This window comes from Epinephelus fuscoguttatus, linkage group LG16 (genome assembly GCF_011397635.1).
Source record: "Epinephelus fuscoguttatus linkage group LG16, E.fuscoguttatus.final_Chr_v1".
In the NCBI taxonomy this organism is placed as follows: Eukaryota; Metazoa; Chordata; class Actinopteri; order Perciformes; family Serranidae; genus Epinephelus; species Epinephelus fuscoguttatus.
The window spans coordinates 7044812-7067675 of NC_064767.1; the positions used below are offsets into that span (position 1 = coordinate 7044812).

At 41.9% G+C, this 22864-nt stretch overlaps 1 protein-coding gene across 3 annotated transcripts in view; it reads left to right on the forward strand.

The window, feature by feature from the left end:
- The window catches only part of akt3a (v-akt murine thymoma viral oncogene homolog 3a), a 72437-nt gene that overhangs the window by 24514 nt on the left and 25059 nt on the right, over window positions 1-22864 (forward strand). For all 3 annotated transcript variants that reach the window (XM_049600114.1, XM_049600111.1, XM_049600110.1), the window contains exons 3-4: window positions 11762-11887; window positions 18482-18593. In XM_049600114.1, coding sequence (XP_049456071.1) covers window positions 11762-11887; window positions 18482-18593 — 238 coding nt within the window. The remainder of the gene's footprint in view (window positions 1-11761; window positions 11888-18481; window positions 18594-22864) is intronic.

The window sequence follows — 22864 nt, forward strand, 5'->3', positions numbered from 1 at the left end:
TAAGTTAAAGTTAATCTTATCTTATCTTAAGAAAATATGAATAAAACAAACCTATGATGTGTTGTGTTAAAAACAGAAATATCTTATCATAAGAAATAACAAACTAAGAAATGTCAAATCATATTTTTTGCCGAGATAGACACTTAAATTTAGTAATGTGATGATGTCATTACATAGTCATTATGTCATGACGTCATCACGCAGTTGGCAACACAAGACATATAATGTCAATGAATACATGTATTGGTAGTAGACTGAAACTGATCATTGCTTCTTATTTATTATTTATTTATTATAATTTATTTATTTTTCATGTGTTTCATTTCATATGTTTTTAGTTGTGGTTCAAGTAGAGCTAGATGATATAGAGTAAATTAGACATTACAATATTCTCAACCAGACACCAGACTGTTGATACTGCAATGATATTGTAGCGTTGACCATAAAAAAATCATCAGTGATGTGGATCTTATAATTAAGTGTGTAAAGTCTTAAATAATACAACAGTCTAGGCAAGTTCAGAAAATGACATCACTTCACTGTAATGCGGCCATTAAAGCCTCACTCATGATATTACCATATCAAAAATCTAAGACGATATCTGGTGACGTGTCACAGCACCCGAGGTTGAAGCTGTCACAGCTCTGCTCAAACAAACTATGAATCAGGATCTACTGTACAGGAGGTCACACTGGGCCCAGGTGTGTCTCCTGCCACTAATGGTCCTGCTTCACAGGACGGGCCTCTGTGAGCAGAAGAGCACAGAACAGGACACACCTAGAGGGTCAGAGGGGCCAGTGTAAGAGCCTTTGAATCACAACATTAAGGAACAAAACTTGACTTTGGTGTCGGACATTTTCTACATTTTTATAAGCCTAAGGAAAAGATGTTTGGAAGAAAATGACCACCTATTGGTTATTAGAAGCAAAACACAGTTTACAAGCCTGACTTGTTGGACTGTCACGCACTACAGCCCCTGAAGATTTCCGTTTATGATTAAGGGTAAATATTCTGCCTATATTAAGATAGGACGACATTTTATGACATTTCTAAAAGGGGGAGAAGGCTACAGCTGTCTACTTGCCTTAATTTCTTAATGACATCATTTTATAAATTTCCATTTGCTGTTTATCTTTTTCTTTTCTTTATTTTGGACCATCAGTACTTGTATAGGCAGCATTTATAGCAAACCTTGAAAAAACACTCAATCAACACTCAAATGTTGCCCTGTCTTTGCAGTTTATATGAAGATGATGCCTTACTGTAAATGTTCTGTATTGTTCCTTACTTGTTTCCTATTTTTTCTTTTGTTGTAATACCTGAAATATATAAAAAAAAATCCAATTAACACCCTTGTTTAAAAAGAAAACATGCTTGCTGTTGAAACAGGGCCTCAATCGGCATGAATTTAATAGACAGACACTCATTATTTTAAAACAAACCTCAAAATATATCAGGATTTAACAGCAAATTATGTATTTATGCAAAAAAATATTAGAGCCATTAATGGACATTTCAGGCCCACAGGTGCCTTTCTTCAGACAGCACCTGTGGCCCGAAACGTCACTCCAGGTTGGTGGAATAAATGCACCTAAAGGGACTTTTCTTGGTCTTTTCAGTTTTATTCATTTAGTCCAGTACCTTTTTCATTTTTTGGATGTGCGTGGCTGCTCTGTTTGTTTTAGCCATTAATGGACAGCCTTAAATTTTATGTTTTAACTTGACTTCCTAGGACAACATCATAAAGAAATTCTGAAATTAAGTTGTATAATCCTGAATGATCAGGCACAGAGCTCATTTCTGGCCACCTTTGTCTCTCTGGGATAATAGCTGATGTGGTTAAGGGGACTTACCAGCTGATCCAAGATCAGTACTTGTTCAGTACTTCCTGGTGTGTGTGTTTTTTCCTTAACAATTTGCTTTGTACAGGCATTTTTGTAAAGAGCCGTTATACAGTTATAGTGTTCTTCATGTAATCTGCCATCTCTCCCTTTACCTGGTGATGTCACAGAAATACTGAACTTGTTGTTAACTAGTTTAATATGTTGAAAAAAATTTTATGTGACACAAAAGAATTGATCAAGTAGTGCACAGCATGTAAAGAAGAAGATAAAGTAGTAACACTAATGAATTAAGACAGTAAGCTTGGAGTTGTTGTAGCTAAGTGACCTTCACCTACCCACTGTGTGCATGTGTGTGTGTGTGTACGTTTACATATGTGAGTGTGTATGGGGGGGAGGTGGTCACTGGGTAGCCACAGCCTCCTGTCTGGCACAGGTGGTGTTAAGCAGCAGCCCTCCAGCTAAGATGCTAATATGCTAACACCACACTAATCCTAGGGTGCTTTAGGAAGCAACGGACTCTGCAATGCCCCCGACCCCCCCACCCCAACACACACATGAACAAACACTCATGTATAGACACACATACACAGATTTAAGCTTACTGAATGGCTGCATGCAGAAATACACACACTTACACCAGCTGACACATACACACACGGCCCCCATCTTATATATATGTATTGTACACACACACACACACACACACACACACATAGATAGTGCTGTGAGGGGGATTAGGATGTGAGCCGTATTGGCTGCAGTTTGTCTGTCACTCACTCTCCAGCTCTGTCAGCATCACAGCGGTGGCCACTGTGCACCAGGGAGCCACCACCATCTACTGGACTGTAGTGGTACTGCAGGAGACGAGAGCAGAGGAGGGAGAAGACCATGAGGATGTGCAGGAGAGGAAGAGGAAAAGGGGAATTTAAAAAAGAGGGTTTAGTGCTAATTCTGTAGTAATTTTATAGTGAAGTCATTTTTTTTCTTGACACTCAGTGTTATGTATTCGCAGCACTGTGAACCTGCAATATGTTGCCAGTGTGTGTGTGTGTGTGTTGTGAGTGTGTGTGTGCCTCCTTGTGTACCAGCTGGGGGAGCAGAGGGGCACCAGGGCAGCCTGTGTGTGTGTGTGTGCATCCAGTTCAGCCTACCAGGAGGCGCTGGCTGTGTGCAGCTGGCTGTGTGAAATCTCCTAGTGGCCCCCCAGGGACGGCCAAACTCCCTTGGGTTTTCACTCAGTCTGGCCGCCCTGTGGCTGCCCTGCCCTGTCCTGACTCTCTGTCACTGTCATAGCTTTAACCACATACACTGAGGCCCTCCTCTCTAACTCTCTGTCTCTTTCTCGGCCCTCCTCTTTTCCCATCTTCATCTCTCGGCTGCTGTAGCCTTCCATGTCCTCTCCTTCCACAGACTGAGCCACAGGCTTGTACAATTAATCTAGCACTGAACCTTTAAACTCAGCCACAGCTCCAACTTCAAACTGAATTCTTTGACTCTTCAAATCTTTCCCCCCTCAGTCTAGTCTTGTACGATCATTACACAAGTGGCAAAAATGCCCTCTGAACTTTTACAGGCAGCAGCACTTTTATGTCGTCAGTGAAGGTGTCAGTATTTAAAGCACTCACACACACTCACACACACTAACACCAGTCCAGCCCCGATGTGGTAATGAGACTAATGCACTGTAAGTGGATTGGCTTTAAAGAGCCCGGATTCGCCTTAAGATGTCTGAGCAGACTGGAGTTAGAACTGCTGGGGTCGGGGTCACGCACACGGCCGTATCCTCCTAAATGCACACACACAATGAAATAAAGTGCAGATTGTGCAAAAAGTCTTTTAAAGGTCTTTTTTTTAATTAGCCTTTATTCATTTTAGGAGGAAGAGTTACTGCACGTCTTCTGTGCAGCTCTCCACAACATGTGTTCTTGCTTCTAGCATTCACAGACAGACCCTCAGACAGATGTCTTCTTCAAGCATCGTACGGCACAGTTCCCCACTTTAATAACCACCGGTGTCCTCGACGCCTCTCACATCCCCTCCCTAACTTCCTTTACCCATTAGTTACCTGCCTGATGTTTAGCTAATCTCTCTTCTTCCTCCTCCTCCTCCTGCGTGTTACTGCTTTTACTCAAATACCAGCCGCTAATACTCTCACATACACAAACACATGAAGCCCCTCCCCACGCTGTTGTGTCTGGAGGTGTTTTGACCTTCGACTATAAGGAGATCAGCTCAAGAAGCCGGCCAATCATCTCAGCTCAAAACCGCCCATCAGTTTGACTGCGTCCTGCTGTTGTTAACGGTGCAACCTCCATAGTGCCACACTGCAGGAGTGATTTGCTTTCACTGAACTTTGCCTGCAAGAGATCTGCAACATTTATGTCAAACTTGTAGCCGACTTACTTCAGATAAAGCGCACAGTACAAGTGACAAAGTTAAGATACTTTTGGTTTTTTATCATTGATTAATCAGTCAGCGGTCTGGTCTATAAAATGTCAGAGGAGAGTGAAGAATGCCTGTTACACATTCCTAGAGCTCAAGGTGACATCTACATATATCTTTGATCTCTTCAGCTGGAGGGGTGGGCTCACCAGAGGCCTCACGATACTTTATTATTGTGATTGTAAAGTTCACATGTGCAGATCCTTAAAAAGTCTTAAAAAATATTACATTTGATTTTGAAAAATTTAAGGCCATAAAATGTCTTAAAAAGTCTTATTTTTACTTTTTTTTTACTTAGACTAACGGAGACATGTCTGAATACCTAATCAAATCTACCTGTTACTGTTTCCAGTTACACGATTAGTTATATGATTTTATGACTTTATTATTCATAACGCGGTCACAAGTAACGACATCGAGGCAACTTAGAAGATATTCTGAAAAATTTGGGACGATGAGAGTTAAAGCATCAGGCACTGGAGCACCGATGAGCTTTGAACGTGATGTTTACTGCCGTGTATTAATGCCGTTTGTTGGTGTTAAATGGTCTTAATTTTTCTTTGTTGAGGTCTTAAAAAGGTCTTAAAACTTCTTAAATTTGACTTTAAAAAGTCTGCAGGATCACTGATGTAAGTATTACGATCACATATTATGTTATATACAATTTATTACCTTTTTCAAATTCAAATTATGTCCCCAAACTTTATCAACATCATAAGATCAAGTTTTCAGTCTGTTCATCTCATGTCAGGCATTTTATTAAAGCAAAATATTTCTAGTGGACTGAAAAAGCAATTGATTTTATTATCCCAGTCAGCTGCCTAAAAGTTTAATTTATATTTGCAGTATTAATAATTTATATATTTATGTGTAGCAATACAATACAGTACTATACTGTAAAAAGTTTCCCCCACCCCTGATCAACAGTCAAAGATATTTAATATCTTCATTTTATTGGGATAAATAAAAGGAAATTGTTGCATTTTAGGAGCTAAAACCACATTTTTTTTTCTACATTTTTGCTTTCTACATTATTCAACGTATTAGTCTATCATCAAAACTGTTGATTTATTGTCTTTAAATAAGTCAAGTTAGTGTAATTTCTAACTTCAATACGATACCTTGAAATATATCGATATTTTGTACTGTTTTCAGTGACATGGGGAAAGTTGACATTGAAGATATTAAATTTAAATTTTGTCTCAAAAGATAAATGTAACAAGGCTATGACATGACAGTGATGACTGTAGAAAACAACAATAAGAGAGAGCGATAAAGTGTCGCTGGTATCAGTGTATCGATACTGCAGAAAGTGTCGATGTGTCGATAAATAGAGATTTTTGGCAACACTGCTTTCAATCAGCTGATCAGTTAATCGAATTGTTTCAGCGCTAAAACACAGTGTTGTTTTGTCAGTCATCAGCACAGGTTGGAAAACAGTCGGCCTTTAGGTGAGCTCAGTAGTGTGTTATCTTTTCCTCTGGTCAGTCAGCTTATCAGTCGGGCGACCAACCAGCCGCCTACTCTGTCACTTGGTCAGTAAACTTGTTATTTATTCTGTCCCATTACAGCCACACACTCTGTGTTACTGCTCTGAACACTGAATGTGTGTGTGTGTGTGTGTGTGTGTGTGTGTGTGTGTGTGTGTTGTTATGTGGCCAGACGACACATTCCTCTCCCTGCTGGTGAGCTGCTGTGTATGTGCTGGAACGTGGCAGAACCTCCCCTCCACCCTCTCCATCCTCCTCCCCCCTACCTCTATACACCACCACCCGCCACCCCTCCAGCTCCCAGAGCGCCAGTCACACAGCCCCGTCTCTGCGCCATCTGCATATCAGCTCCAGCCTCGGCCAAAGCATTAAATTAAATCCCTGTTTGGGTTGATTAACAAATGGCTGGTGAGCTCACATAGTTATGGAGTTATTTATTTAATTGTCATCAAGGTTTTTCCTGCTTTTCGTCTGTCTCGTTCCTCTGCTGAAGCGCGGCATCTGGCAAAGCAGAGGTGTGCCGGCGTCCTGAAGGAGGGAGTGCGAGACGGAGAGGGTGGAAAAGTTTGTGCTAGTTTGTGTGTCTCATTTCAGCTTTGCTGGCTGAAGTTCAGCCCTACCATTTGTACCTGTCTCCTATTTTGTCTCTCTGCATCTCTCTCCCTCATTCTCTCCCCTTTCCCCCTCTGTCCTGAAATGAATAGTTAATCAGCGCGCTAATTGAGTGACAGTTAGTCAGTGCGTTGTTGTAATTGTCCAATCAGAAAGCTTGGAACGGGCACAGTCACAGCTGATTCATCTCTGCCTCTTACTGCTAAATCCACAAGCTGCAACTGGAAATTGTGCCAACAAGATTTATTTCTCATAGAAATTCCAAAATAACTTTTAAAAAGTCTAGTTTAGTTTTTAATCCTTAGTTTGTGGCTCATAACAAAGAAGCGGGAAACAAAAGGTCTGGAGGGGGAGTAACTTGGGGAAAGTTTGCCACCTTTACCTGCTGCCTTCAACAGTCCCTCTGTAATTAAACACAGTTTTTTTTACCTTTTTAATCAGTCGCAATGTTCTGTAATAGTTTCCCTAACAATAAAAGACAAAGGAACGGCAAGAGTTTAGAAAACTATGTGTATACGTCTAATTAAGACAACAAGTTAGATGGAGGAGAGCATTTCAGAACTGCTGCACCAGACTATCTCATGTCTGTGTTTTGAACAAATTCAGCCTAGAATTTAAACACACTTCAAAATGGTTTGTCTCATCCTCCTAAATATCCTGTGTTCCTTAGATCCTTCAGATCACCCACGTCGTCCTGCATTACTGATATCCTGTTGTTCTAACAAGGAACAAGAGAGTCCTGTTGTCTTAAGCACTGTATAGTGTAGTATTTACTAATTGGCCTTAAGGGAAAAGTAAAGTTGTGCAGAAAACTAAATGAAACTGAAGTGAGGAGTCCGAGAGAGATGGTGTGGGAAGGAGACCGGCTGTTCTGTTTTCTCCAGCAGTCCAAACTAGAGACATGTGGCTCCCCAGACAAGCTGTCCAGAGTGGGAGAGCTCGCTGGACTCATTACAGGCAGGGCCAAGACGGGATAGCTTGACAGAACACCATTGGATCATTCGGAGGATTGGAACGGTCGAAACAGAATTGTGTTAGTTTGTGTGTGTGCGCGCGCGTGCCTGTGTTTGTTTGGAACGGCATGTGTGGACAACTGTCCATCTCCTCTCTCCGTCTGTGCCACCCCTGGCTGCCCCCTCCCCCGCCCCCCAGTGGACGTGTACACACTCGCGCAAACACACACTCGCACACGCACACATACACGCTGTCTAGGCCCGGCCAGAAGGATTGCTTAAATGTTTTCAGTTGTACTGGACAGCTGAGCGATGAAGTGGCCAGCCACAGGCTTCCATTGGTTGGACACTTCATCAGGAAACTGACTCAGAGAAATGACTGGACTTGGACCAGCAAGCCAGTCATCACTGCCAGTTTGTAATAGTTTTATCAGTTTAACTTTCTCTTTATCCTCATCCATTTTGTCAGTCAATACATCTCTCAACACATCACAGTTTCTCTTTTCCAGGTGATCATTTCTTCAACCATTAGTCTTTCTTTAATTTGTATGATTTGTCTAAACACAATAACAGAAACACCTGTATGATACTTTAACATTTAAGCAAATTCAATAACGTTGCAAATTACACAACCTTGAAGTTAAACCACAACCTGTCTAACACAGTCTTTATGAAGTCTCCCTAGTTGTTGTTGCAGTTGATATTGAACTGGCTTGCATCACATTAGCTGTGTTCCCTTCCTCAGAGTACATGACCAGTACACTCTCTGCTCTCTGTTCAGGGACTGTCGGTGAAGGGAACGTTCCTCAGCAAAACTCCTCCATATGGGACTAACGCTGTACCTGACTCAGAATGATGTCAGTTGAATCATATTAGTTTATTCAACACAAATATTCGACTGTTCGTTCCTTTTTTGAATCATATAGAGTTTGATAGTTTAAATGTCATTCATGAAGTAATGCCAAGTTAGCCCTCTGAGCTAACATGCACTAACTATTCTAACAATAGATTGGAAATATGCAACACGTTTTTTGCCAACACTAGATATCAAACAAAGCCAGAGACTGTATTGTATTAAGTTGCTGCGCTGCAAATGCACAGCAAAGTCTCTCTTCCACCAGCGGACAGTGGTATGAAAGCAAGGAGCGCTCACTCTGCAGCTAAATCTAGGGAAACATCCCTAAAAAAAAAAACTAAAAAAAAAACAAAAACCTGCTTGACTTGAAGAATCTTTGGCTCTTAGTGGACAACCTTATTAACACATCACTTCCTGCTTGCATTACCCTGGTAACGTTAATCTCTATTAACAGATGCTGCATATGTAGCAGAACTTTCCATTTGTAGTTCATTTGGTTTATGAGTAGTATTGACGAATCATGTTTGAGCGCCGGGTAAACACTCTACGTGAGTTAGCTTTAGCTATATGATAGCTTTTTTTTGTCTTTTAGATGTATCTGCCTTCAAACACAGATATCTGTTTGTAGAAAAAGGATATCTGCTGGCTACACAGGATCAGTGTGAAATATTAGCCCTCGCCATCAGAGGCTAATCAAAAGCCGATGGGTTCCAAGATTGTGGTTACCGTGAATACCTGTTCCTGCTACTGTGAACATTTGACCTCACTGAAATAAATAGTTTAATAAATATTGAAACAAAACCTGATACCATCACAAAACTTATTCTGTTAAAATGTATGTATGTGATTTGATTAATTTATGAGACGGAAGGTGTTGTGGTCGACTATGGTTTCACCCGTAGTTTTATTATTTAAGGTGAAATTATTAAGCAGAATTATTAAACTTTTTTTAGTGGAGTCACACAAATGGAAGTTAACAAAATAAAAACAACAAAAGCACAAATAATTGTATTTGTAGCACTTTTGCTGTTAATTTTGTGCATTTTGATGTTTAAAAATGGACGACAAACACTTTTCCCTGAGTTCAGTGGTGTTAAGTGGCGTCACATCAGCTGCTCAAGCCAGGCACAATGACTTATGGGTAATATTGCTTGTCACCTTCAAGCGAACTGATGACCTTTGTTTCAGTTCTTCTCTACAGAGTTCACAGTTCCACTTCACAGGAAACTACTAGGCGATCAGAACGCCTCCATTGTGTCCTACCCCTGTAGTTTGGACTTCTGTCCTATTAAGTACATTAATTTACAGTTTCCTGGTGTAATTGAAGCTCAGTCGACTTGCTAACATTCACTCTCTCTCCAGGGAAGTTAAAACCCACAATGCACATCAAAATGCAGCGCTGATTCCTAGTTTAGAAACCAGGATTGGTTTGGCCAGAACTGATGAGATATTCTGTTTCTGCTCACTTACAACCTCCTTTTTTCCCTTTGCTGTCCTTATCATTTTTCCTTATGCCTCCATCCGTCCCTCCTCCCATTCAGCCCCTCTCGCAGCACTCTGTTTATCAGTAGCAAGTGATCCAAAGAAGATGCTTTGTTTCTGAAAGAACAGGAGAAGGAAATGGGAGAGGAGGGGAGAGTGGGTGGATTTGTGAAAAAGAGAAAAATAGAGCCTGAGCGCAGAGGAGAGAGAGAGAGAGGTGTGATTGGTAATCCTGATGACGCACTGGCACCCAACAGCATTTTCTTATCCGTCTATCTGTGTCTCTCTGTCCCTGTGTGGTGGTTCAAATCAGCCGCTACCCCCCCACCACTACACACACAAATACACACACACCTCCACCACTAGCAGCACCCAGAGGTACCGGCAGGCCCCGCAGTCGCATGGTCCCTTTGACGGAGCAGGTGTTTTTCTGCGACGTGTTAACGAGCACGGCCTGCTGTCATTTCCGCTTTAAATGGATGTCACAAATAGAACACACACACAACCACACACTGCCTATTCTCCTCTCCCAGCGAATTAGTCTAAAAAAGGTGATCAGAGCCGTTGTATGTGTGAGTGTGTGTGTGTCATGTGTTTCTACATGCGTGCACATATGCATCTTTGTCTGTGAGTATGTCTCCACAAGGCGTGTAGATGTGTGTGCATGTCAAGGAACGGCTGGTTAATTAAAAGAGGTTGAGAGGTAGGGAACATTTGTGTCCTTCTGTGGTTTTTATTTCTGTTGTTGAAATGAGAAAGTGAAATGTTTACACAGCTCCCGGCTTTGGAAAGTGTTGAGATTGTCAGTTCCTTTCATCAGTTCCGCACACTCTGCATACGCACACACAGTTTCATCCTAGTATACGTTCTCGTCACACTCGCCCAACTATGTGCGAATCCACACACGTGTGCGCTTTAATCCATGTGTGTATCCATGCTGCTTCCAGTAAGCGTTATCTGCCTCTGTGGCGAGGAAATGTTTGACACTGGTGTAATCCTGCAGCGGGTCATCCGATAAAGCTGTGGTGCCACCTTAGTGCCAGTCGGTGCCAGCCAGTTGGGTAATACTCTGCCACCAGCTGCTCAGCAGATGTTGTTATTTGTTGCTGCGGTCTAAGAAGGGTCATTCTCTATGTGTAATCTTATCTCATCTCATCTCATCCCTCTTCTCCTCTTCTCCCCCTTTGCTGGCGACCAGTGGCTTGTGTATATGTGTGTGTGATTTAATTGTGAGTTCATACGTGTGTCTGTGTGTATATCCGTGTGTGTGTTTGGTAGAGGGGTCATCACCTCGACACCTGCCCATGTATCAGCCAGATGATGTTTCTGGCATGGATAGTTTGCTTGTTGTGCTGGTAAACATGTTTTTGTCATTTTTTACATGATAATCCGATCTGAATCTGGCAAGCACTGTGAGAGTCATAGAGATACGGTGTGTGTGTGTGTGTGTGTGTGCATGTGTGTGTGTGAATACTACATTGTGTGATATCCTTTGGACAGAGGAGAGTTGAGCGGACAGGCTGTTATCTGACATGGAAATAAAATCTGTATTTACAATTATCGTTATTGCTATTAATACTTTCATATATGATCATGATCGGCATTATCATCATTAGCGCCGAGTGCACTGTTGCCTTCAGCATCATCATCACTGCTGCCCTCATGATAAGACCTGCTACGGTAATTACGTTATGAACTCAGCAAGCGAGTTCAGCAAAAATGATTAAGGTCATGCACGTATATTGTACAATATTGCACTTGTGTTCAAGTGTGTTTGCTTGCAAAAAAATGTCACCGACAGGCGAATGAACAGAGAAAAACTATACAGAGACACGTTGTGCTGTTATGTCTGGTTGAATTAAAAGTTCATTGTTCTTTGAAAGGGTTATATTATCACATCAGTGTCATAAAATGGTCTTGAAATTACAATAATATTGTTTATCACAACTATTTTAGCGACAATATGTCGTCAAATAAAAAGTAAATGTTGTGACAGGCCCACTCGTGATATGAATTTGTGTCTGCTTGACTACATTTGACTAAACATTTCCGTCTTCTCTTTGTATCCATCTTTCTCTCCAGGTGAATACATAAAGAACTGGCGGCCGCGTTACTTCCTGTTGAAGACAGACGGCTCCTTCATCGGCTACAAAGAGAAACCTCAGGATGCAGACCTGCCCTACCCACTAAATAACTTCTCTGTAGCAAGTACGACACCTAACACACACATATATGAAAATAGTCTCTTGGCACTGTGCTCTACATCCTACTGCATCTTCACACTGTATATACTGTACGCAGAGCAGCAACACAGAGTGGGGGAAACACTGCTCATCTACACCATGCTCACAGATTTTTAGATTTCTGTGGCCTCATTACAGAAAAACATCCTCACTGTTTGTTCTATCTTAAGTTTCAAAGACAGGAAAAGTCTTATCTTTATATTACAGAGGTGATTCCTAAACTCGTAGCTGTGTCCTGTCCTATCTTATCTAAAGAAACCCTTACTGTAACTGTAAATTCATTTTTCAGTCGGCACTGTGTCCTGTCATGCCTGTATCTATGTTTAGAATTCACACAGCAGCAACCTCAGTCTGAAAGTCACCCTTAGCAAGAGAACAAAGTGTATATGTGATCTGTACAGCCACTGGCAGAGACCAGTGCCCTCTCTGTAGGCCTCTGCAGAGCCGACGTAGCTTGATGATCAGTCATTGTATAACTGTTAATACATGGTCGAGGAAATTTAGAGCATCATCATACAGTTTTAGCAGTTGTACCATCCTAACTTAGGATTCCTAACTTGCTTCTGTAATACCAGAAGTCCTAAATATGATCTTAAATTGAGATAAAAAAGGATTTCATTCTGTAGCAAGGCCCCTGATGTGTTCATTTGGACCGTCTTTTTGTTTTCAGTTACGTTGGCTCACATTTTACTGCCCTTGCTGTGAAACTGCAGACTGTAAGCACAGATACAAAGAAAGTCGTAGCAATGTGTCCAAGCACCTGCAGGTTTTCTGTATATACTGCACCCATGCCATGTACGCTGCATGTACACGGCATACTGCTCTTTAGGCTTATAATTAACAGTGCTTATTATTCTGTGACGCCTGCTGTAATTAACCCCTGCAGGGGACATTTCCGTTTAAAGCAGAACCTCTCTGGCGTTAGTGAATCAGTGTCTTACTGTAGGACGCTGCTGCGTGGGGACTGAATCCACGTCCTCCAGTTGAATAACATACAATAGCCTATATCCTCTCACTGATTATATTTTTGTATTTCTTAAATGCCAATGCAAATCACCCCTGTCGTGTAAATTGCCGTGAGATGTTGCTGAAACGGACTCACGGTTTCATCACACAGAGCCACGGTGAAGTGGCACAACGGTTATTGCATCAGTTCCACTCGTGGCATGTCAAAACATCTCGCCACTCATCAGTCTTCACAGCGTTGGTATGCTTTACAGAATTCACAGAGGGCTCTAATTAACCATTTATCAGTATATCATCTGTCTGCACCTGGTTAACAAGCTCCACAGTGTCTTTGACATGTGTAATTAACCAGCTAATGAGTTAACAAGATTAATTTTAATGTCTCGCGGTCTCATTACCACCACCATCAACTCTCATTGTTCATACCATAAATGCAGATTGGCAGTAAAACTCTGTGTCGGCTTCCCAGGGGCTCAGCTTTGGAATAAAACGGTGGTCACTCTAACAATCTGATTTACTGCTAACTTACAGTACTCCCAAGATGGCTTTTGACATTTAGGCTGACATCACTTTTACTTTTTAAGATAAAAACATTTTCAATTTGACAATAAAGACAAGAAGGCTGTTCAGTCCTTGCTATCAGCTGTTGGCTGTATAGAACTGATTCCTAAGTCAGTGTTAATGCTTGAAGAGGATCAGGTTTAGTCTTTAATTCACCTCTAGACTGCTGCTGTATTGCAGCGATCACACTAGTGATTATTACAGTCAAGTAATGTACACACCACTCTGATTCAGACTAGAAATATCTGTAGTAGACTGCTGCAGGAAGGAGTCCTAAAACCAGGAAATGAGTTAGCATTTTAGCACTCCTGGTTCCCTCGTCTTGAAGTCAGTGGGTTTTTGGTTAGATGCCTAGAGGTCTGTGGTTAATACAAGCTTAAGAGACTTTCAGGTTTTGTTCTATGGCATAAAATACATCAGTTAATACCCCACTTGTGATGTGTTAAGTAAGGCGGTTGCTAACGAGTGGATAAATGACTACAGAACATCATCAGTCTGAAAAAGCCGTATAGCCTCGTTGTGGTGGCGTCATAAAGTCACACCACCATAGAGTAGTATGTTTATAGCCTTAAGTTAGCTTTTTACTCCTGGCAGTTGCATTTATGCTTCAAAAATCATAAAAGTAATGTTCATTTGCGTGTAAGTATCATACGTTTCTGCAATAATCCGAAATCCTGATGGTTTTTTAATGAAGGAACCTGGACGATGCTTACTTCTGCGTCGGCCTATAAAAGAAAACGTCATCCCTTCAGCACTCTATAATGGTGGTTCTAGTACAGTGGTTCCCAACTGGTGGGTTGCAGTCCAAAAGTGGGTCACGGATCTATTCTGAATGGACTGCAAGTGACTCGGAAATGTGCCAAGTTTGTAAAAACACACTTTATTTTGAGGTACAGTGAATTTCTGGAGCAGAGCTTTTATTTTGAAGTACTGTTCCTTGCTGTAAAGTGAGTGACTAATGCACAGCTACATGGACAGAGACAGCAAACTAATTCCACAACACGGCCAAACACGAGTATGATGCTAAATATATTTAACTGTGTGGACCTTGAACTAATGAGTAAGGAGAAATCTGGACCGCGAGGCTGGACCAGTTGGAAGCCACTGCTCTAGAAGACGCTTAGTTGAACTTTATATACAGTAATACTGTCTCTTCTGGCATTGGGTGGACATGTTAATAATATAATAACCTTCTTCAACAAATTCCTTTAATAAAAACAATAGTAGAAGGTCAATTACAGCATTAAAAGACCAAAAGAGAAAGGCAAGACAATATTTAGACTGAAAAATATTATGTGGTCTTTTTTTATTTGCTTAAATTTGGAAAAGTAAACAGGATTATTTAGTTATTTGATTTTCCAAAAAAACTCCAATAAACACCCCTATTATTGGCAGATGGGCATTCACGATTGTGCTGGATGAAACAGATAACACATCCCGTGTATCATACAGCATATGTCTCTTAATTAATAAATGGATGCATGTTGTGTAGTTGTTTACTCTGTAACATACACGAACATAATCTGATAGGTGCTAAGCTGTGGTTTCACCTCTTAACACAAGGTCTGATGTAGATGCCACATAGCTGATGTTGCACAGGACCTCAGATTTGGACATGCCGTCAATCACTGTTTTTACATGAGTCAAAATGAAACTGAAAAGGTTTAGTCAAGGTATTTTAGTTTAATTGCTTTGGAAGAGCGCTGTGTGAAATACCTGCAGAACAGTGCGGTGAGGACTGGTGATGGAGGCGACGTTGGGAGAGTACAGGAGAATAGGTGCGTGATGAGGTCGAAAACAGCAACGAAAATGATGACGAATGGTGGAATACAAGCTGATGCCTCAGAGAAAACGATAAAGAATGGAACATCAAAGGACGGAGGAGGAGAAAGAAAGATAGGAGTCCGGAAGGGAGGACAAGTACGGGGAATGAGCGATGGGAGTCGATCGGAGGGGGCAGAGGAAGAGAAAATTGGAGACGTGGGGAGGAGAGAGGAAGAAGAGAGAGGACAGAGATGGAAGGATGATTAGGGTGGAGAGCAACGGATGGAAGACGGAGAGAGGGATGGAGGGATTGGAGAGTGAGGCTTTTTGTGGATGAAATATGGGGGAGAGGAAGGGAGGGCGAGGGAGGAGAGGAGGATCATCAGCGCTGAACAGACAGGGAGGAGGAGACGAAGACAGGATTGGAGAACGAGGAAAAAGGGGAGAGGAAAAGAGTTTGTGAGGAGGACAAGCCAGGCCATACATCCGGCCCCGGCTGCTTGGCACAGCACTGGCACTGCCACATCTGTTGCCCAAAGCTGGGAGGCCAGGTGGTGTGTGTGTGTGTGTGTGTGTGTGTGTGTGTGTGTGTGTGTGTGTGTGCGCGTGTGTGTGTTTGTTTATTTGCGTGTGCCTGAGTGTGTGTGTGTTTATGTGTGTGTGAACAACAGAAGTGGTCAGATGGAACAGAGATGGTACAGGCCTGTTCCCTGCAGAGGGACTCATACATACAAGCCTGTCGCTCACACACAAACACACACACACAAACACACACACACACTGATGCGTGCACTCACATACACCCACTAAACTGCTACACAGATTTCACAATTGCCTGCTGTGGCAAACAACCCAATTTCAGCCAACATTCAAACTTCAGTATCACTTTTATGTGTGTGTGTGTGTGTGTGTGTGTGTGTGTGTGTGTGTGTGTGTGTGTGTGTGCGCGCGCGTGTTTGTCCATGCGTGTATCAGTATTTTTTGGCATCAGCCATAGCATGACCTTGTTTTCTGGCAGCACAGCAGGCCATGTTCGCGAGTCAGGTAGTAACTTCTTTGTGTGTGTGTGTGAATTTACATTGAAACTCTGCCGTGCGTACGACCTGATTGGTGTTGTCATTAACCTTCCTGTCTATATTTAGGCTGAGCCATGACGTGCTGCGCTGTGCCACACTTAAACAGAAAGTAATTGGAGGAAGGGATAGCCGAGGACGGAGAGCAGAGGAGAGGAAAGGAGCAGAGGAGAGAGGGCGAGGGGAGAATGACAGGAGACGAGACGAGAACAGAGGGGGAGAGGGGGAAACGGAGGGTGATGTATGTAGAACAAAGAAGAAGTGGGGGAGATGAGAGGACAAGAGATGGATCATTATGCTCTTTTACATCAGCTCTTGTCCCCAATAACCAGAGAGACTGCTGAGGGACAATGAAGATGCATTCCTTCCCACAGCGAGCTCACAGCCCCATCTGGCTATGTGTGCGTACGTTTCTGCGTTTGTGTACTGTATTATGCATTTGTGTAATAATGGCCTACTGTATTGCCCATTCTCACAGAAATGTGTCTCTTCGGATATTCGCCAGATGCGTATGTGCCGCAACACATAATATCCCTTGGCACAGGAAAGCACCTTTATTTGAGTCATCGGAGGCTGAAGTTATCGCCTATTTTTAAACTGACAAATTTAAAACCGAGCTGCGTCTTTTCTTACATCTACAGATAATGGCAATATGAACATCTTTTGTTTGTTGAAGTTCAAGAAGGAGGCCTTTTTTAACTTGAGGCCTTTTTTACAGCAGTATGATGAATATAAAGTAAAAATTGTTTTTATCTCTGCTCTATTCAAGTGTCCCAGTGAGTTAGTGAGCCAGCATGCACAATACCAGGACCCTGAAACTGAAGGGGCTAAATTTTAGTATATATTTAGTCTTCCATTAAAAAGGAGATTTACCTGATTTTGCTCACATTCTTTCACACCACAGTCAACTGTTGTATTAGTCAATTCAATGAGCCTTACATTAAAATGCATACAGGATGTAGTGACACCCTTCAGCTGGGCTCAGACTGCAGGAGTTCAGGGCCAGTTTAACCTCGCTTCACCCCTCCTGACAGACAGACAGAGAAATTCTGCCTGGGACCCTGGACAGTGCTGATGTCTGGCCCTGATTATCTGGTTATGTGAGTTTTACAGATCCAGTCTTAAACCTGTGCATCTGCTCACAGGCACATCTGGCCTGCCACGATAATTTCAAACATGTTTGATATTCAGGATTTGAAATCTGGATGATGACGGTTATTATTACATCACTTCGTAACCTACCGTAAGCATTCTAGTCCCTGAGGCTAACATTGGCTACTCTCCCCGACTCGTTTCTCATCCAGACACGTTTAGTCTTCTGCTTTAGTTTTTCCCAGTGATAAGCCTTGTTAATGTTACAGCACGTTGCCACACCACGTCACTCTCTGTTTTGTCTACATCTGCTTCCCCATGAGATCACGTACATTCAGGCTCGCTCTTGCACCATAATCTTAATAATATCTTGTAGTGTGTGATCAGCCACTGTTCTCGGATCTTGTAGTGTGGGCATGCTTGAGATTAGACTGAAGAACATCTGTGAAGTTTCTCCTGACTGAATGTAATGATGCAACCTGATTTCAAAATCAGTTAGGATTTTTAAACTCCTGTTGTCTGAGCCTGGCTTTAAACACACACTTACTGTTCACTGTAACTACTCACAAGCCTGAATACAGGGTGTCTACAGGTTTTTTAAAAGTCTTAAACTGTCTTAAATTAAGTTTTCTTAATATAAGGCCTTAAAAAGTCTTAAATTGTCTTAAATTCAGATTCTAAGGGTCTTAAATCTTTTCGGTCACATTACCATGTAAGTTTCTCCAGCCTGACAGCCCTAATGACAACTACTATTTTCCTTACTGTTTGTTTTAAACTGACATCAATAATTTCACATAAGGTGGTTTTAAAAAGGTCTGTAATGTATATATATATGTAATATCTGTACACACCGTGGAGAAAACACAGATGTTTACTTTTAAAATAGGCATAGTTGCGATTGATATCATCTCTTTAGTGTAGCACCAAACTACATATCACTAAAAGCACCCTCACCAGATCTTAATCTTATTCTAGGTGCAGTTTGAAGCTCCTTGCTCCCCAGTTGTGTTCTCTGTGTTCCCTCTTTTTGTGATATTCATTGTGGAAACATTTTTGTAATTACACTGAAAAGACTACACTGTCCCTCTTGCTGTTTGTTTCAGAATGTCAGCTGATGAAGACGGAGAGGCCAAAGCCAAACACCTTCATCATACGTTGCCTCCAGTGGACCACCGTCATCGAGAGGACCTTCCATGTGGACTCGCCTGATGAGAGGTCAGTTCCTTAGAGACTCTTAAAGCACCCTTCAGTCATTGTTGGGCAGTAAGCAACGAGAATCGTCTGCTTGGATCTAATATTTCATATAAGGACGAGTCTGGCTTGATTCAAATGTAGGTGCTTACCAGCATTATTATTTCAGAAGTGAAAAATAAATGTTTTATGTACAGGTTAGAGCTAAGATGCTTTTGAATTACTGCCTATATGATTGTAGAGCGTCTAACTTCTCTCTCACAGCAGTAGTGTGGATGAAAATTTGACATGTAAGCTTGTTTTCTACTCAGATATTTTAAGAGGAATATTATAAATTATTTGAATGGTACTGTGGCTGAGGTTTTTAAACTTAAGTCTGCTTTAGGTCATCTTAAAATCTTTATATATGCAAGAAAAATACCAAAAGACTATGTACAGTTCTTCTTCAGGTAAAAGACAAAAATAAATTAACATGGCAAACTTAAAAGTTTTAAATGACAATGACATTAGCCTCAGCACATATCATGCAGGTAAACGTATCATGAAGGGCAGAGGTATGTGTGAGGAGGTTTGTACTGTAGAGTGTTTGTTTTTTTGGTGTGTGTGTGAGGGGAAAGAGAGAGGGTGAGAGAGACAGAGTGGAAAGGAGACCTTTCAAGTAGCGTTGGCATAAATTCTCCAGCTGCTCAGTTCCTTTCTGAGGAGCTGAGGTGTTTATCTCCAGAAAATGAACAGCTTTGCCCAGAAGACCACAGATGCTTCTGTGCATCCTTTGAGTTTCTGTGTGTTTTAATGTGTGTGTGTGTGTGTGTGTTGCAACTGTCTGTCCAACTTTGTCTGTTATATGTTGCTTTATAATAGTTTTGCCTCCAGATAATCAAATGAACATCACAGAGTTCGCATGAAACTAATAACTCTCTATCGATTATTTTATAAAGTCGAGTGTGAACGATGTGTGAGAGGATGACTGCAAGCTCCAGATGTGTGTTTGCTTTGTTTTAGACGTGTGTGTGTGTGTGTGCACAAAATGTGTGCATCATTGAAGTTTAAGTGGGTTGGAAAGAAGTGTGTGTGCCACAACTGGGTGTCTGCGCTTCTGTATGTGTGTGTGTGTGTGTGTGTGTGTGTGTGTGTGTGTGTGTGTGTGTGTGTGTTACTGTATTTGTTGTACTGTACCAGTGCTGGCAGGACTCCAGCTACCACAGCCCCAGCCGTGAGCAGAGAGGGTGGCACGTGTTGGCGTGGTGCCCGACTGTAGGCAGGCCCATTATCTCTCATTAGCAAAAAAAAACTCATTATACAAAAAACACTCTAACCAAGAGAGAGAGCATTTATCTGCTGCCTGACCTTGAGAGAGTTCCCATTGCTTTTCATGTAGCTACACACACACACACACACACACATCATGGGTGCCACAAATTGAGTGCTCCATTGTTGTAGATGGAGTGTAGCTTGAGTTTGCCCTTGTTTTGGAGTGTGTAGGGTACGCTCAGAAGTCTTTGCAGTAGAAAGGGATTCAGATCTTAAAAACACACTGCTCTGTTTAGGTTCAGATGGATGTTCATCCAGATCCCTCAAGGAAACATATGGGCATCTAACTCAAAACAAAACAAGACACAGGGGTGATCGTTTGGGAGTCAAACAGGTTTCATTATCATGATCTCCTCACAGCTTACACCGGGTAAGTATATTTGAAAGTGCACATTCATAAAGCCCGACTCGCTTCGCCGGAGTCCTGAGGATTTCTGAATATTTGAATATCATCTTTGGTTCACCTCAGTTCAGGCTCTTTAGTGTTTTCTGCTAACATGTAACCCTAGCATGTACAGTAGCACAGGATTAACACTGTTTGAGTGGAGATCAGTGGAGGGAAATTCAAAAGTGGATGCTTTCTGAGTTCAGTCCTGAGGAAACAACATTTTTCTATTTCTTAAAATGAGAAATATTTTTGATCAGCAGCATGATTCTCTTACATGAAATGAAAGATTACAAAAGACTAAGTACACTAAGTAAAGATAGTACAGAAGTAGTACCGCTCAGTCGTCGCTTATGACCCACTAGAAGTGTGTCCTCTTCGTCTTTCGGCTGCTTCCTTCAGGGGTCACCACAGTGGCTCATATGCCTCTATCTCACCCTATCCCCTGCCTCCTCTACTGTCACACCAACCATCTCCATGTCCTCCTTCACTATTTCCATGTATCTTCTCTGGCTTTATAAAGAGGTGGCAACCAGGAGCCAGACCATAAGCAGCAGGCATCCACGCAGTGCCGAAATAATGCAAATATAGCGAGGCGACATGCCAAACAAGAGTGAATCTAGAGTTGAGTTTTATTTTCACTGTCGCTGGCGAGCATATTTACTACCAGTAATCAACAATCCTGCATGGTAAACCTTTAACTAGATCAGCATTTTCAGGATAATAATAAAACCATAGAAGCAACTTTAAGTTTTAGTCTCATTTACTCGAGTCGTCTTCTTCTTTTCTCTCATCGGAGCAGAGGGAAGCCTGGCCCTGATTATAAACCGTTATATTCATCATCGTTAAATACACTTAACGTGTCTACACATCCTGATGCATGGCTGGCCTTCTGCTACAGATGATGGTCTCACACACACACACACACACACACACACACACACACACACACACACAGAGCGTACACACACGCACGCACACAAAATCGAACTCACACACTTTCTCCCAACAGATGTTGAACAGCACCACTAATGGAAAGTCAATGGGGAGGAACAATGTTAGCAAACAACAATGCATTGTTCCCTCTAATGCATGGGTGTGCATTTACATTTACACACACGCAGACACTTTCTCACACAGACACACACACACACACATGCACAGGCTGGTAGACATTAGTTCTGCTCCATGATCATTGCTCATTTGGTTCATTCTCTCGTTGACCATGTTTCCTCTCTGTTGAACAAATAGGTGTTTATGTTAATTGAAAACACCTTAGCACAGGGGCGTAAATATAGGCAGTGCAGGCGGTGCAGTTGCACTGGGGCCCGTGGGGTTGAGGGGCCCGTAGAGAGAGTGGGTCCTCCAGCAATATGTTGGGCGATTAACGGGCCCTTGTGAGTGATTAAAACTACTGCCTTGGCGCCAGTGCTATAGATGCCCTCGAAAAGGCAAAACCATTCCCATCATGATTTTTATTTTTTTCAGTAAAATAGTAGCAATCTATAATATGCTTATTCTACATTAACTATAACATTTGAAACTATAAATAACTATTAAATAAAATGAATATTTTTTTATTTTCTTTGGTGTTATTGTCATATGCAGATCTGCAGTGATGATTGCTGGGTAATGTGTGTGTTGATGTTCAATGTCATGTCTCTATCTGATCATGTGATGAGACGATACAATGTACGATCTCTAGTGTGTGTGTGTGTGTGCTTCATATGTATGTATGTATGTATTATGTTGTTTGATCAATTAAGCATTTTAATTTAAACCGGGGCAACAGACCCTTTTAGGGCTGATGTCACAATGACGTAATTTTACTAGCTGGAGGCACAACCTGCCTCTCCCCCACAGGGCTGTAGGATCCATAGGAGTCTTAAATGTGGTCTTGTTGTGTTACTGGGAGCCAGAATAGAAGGAGTCATGGCTCAAAACCAGACACCACTGCCCGTCAACAAAAACAAAGACAACTATGGTTAAATGTGATAAGACCAAAGGACTGGACGGAGGCCATCATCAACAATGCTCACATGTGCAGCGCACACTTCATATCAGGTTAGGGAAAAAGTATTTCCTGTTGTAGGGATGAATAACATTATGTGTATTATCATGTCCACCTCATCAGAAACTGGAGAGGGATTAAGAGGAATATTGGATTTCTCTGGAACGCTAACTTTTTAGCATTAGCTTCCATAGCAAAACAAACAAGTGTGGTCCTCCTTTGTAAGATTGGCTTCCTGTGACATCATCCATCCACTGAGTGAGAGCATACAGGTCGGCCAGTCTGGTCCCGTTGGTCAGTGTTTACTTATTCAAGTAACACTGGTGGTCCCGGAGAGTGAGTGACCTGACATGGTGCGTTGGTAAATTCAGTCTGACGCTCTACACTAAAATGAGAGTCCTGTTGGTGAAGAATCGGAGCGTTACATTTCTATCTGATTTAACAAACGGCCGCTCTGCCACTCTGAGAGTGCGGTGCTCTGGATAACTGAACAGTACATTCAGATAACACTGCAGATTTAACACTCAGAATGAGTATTTCTGAACGCACCACTCTCATCATCTTCCTCCATTGTCTAAAACAAGCCAG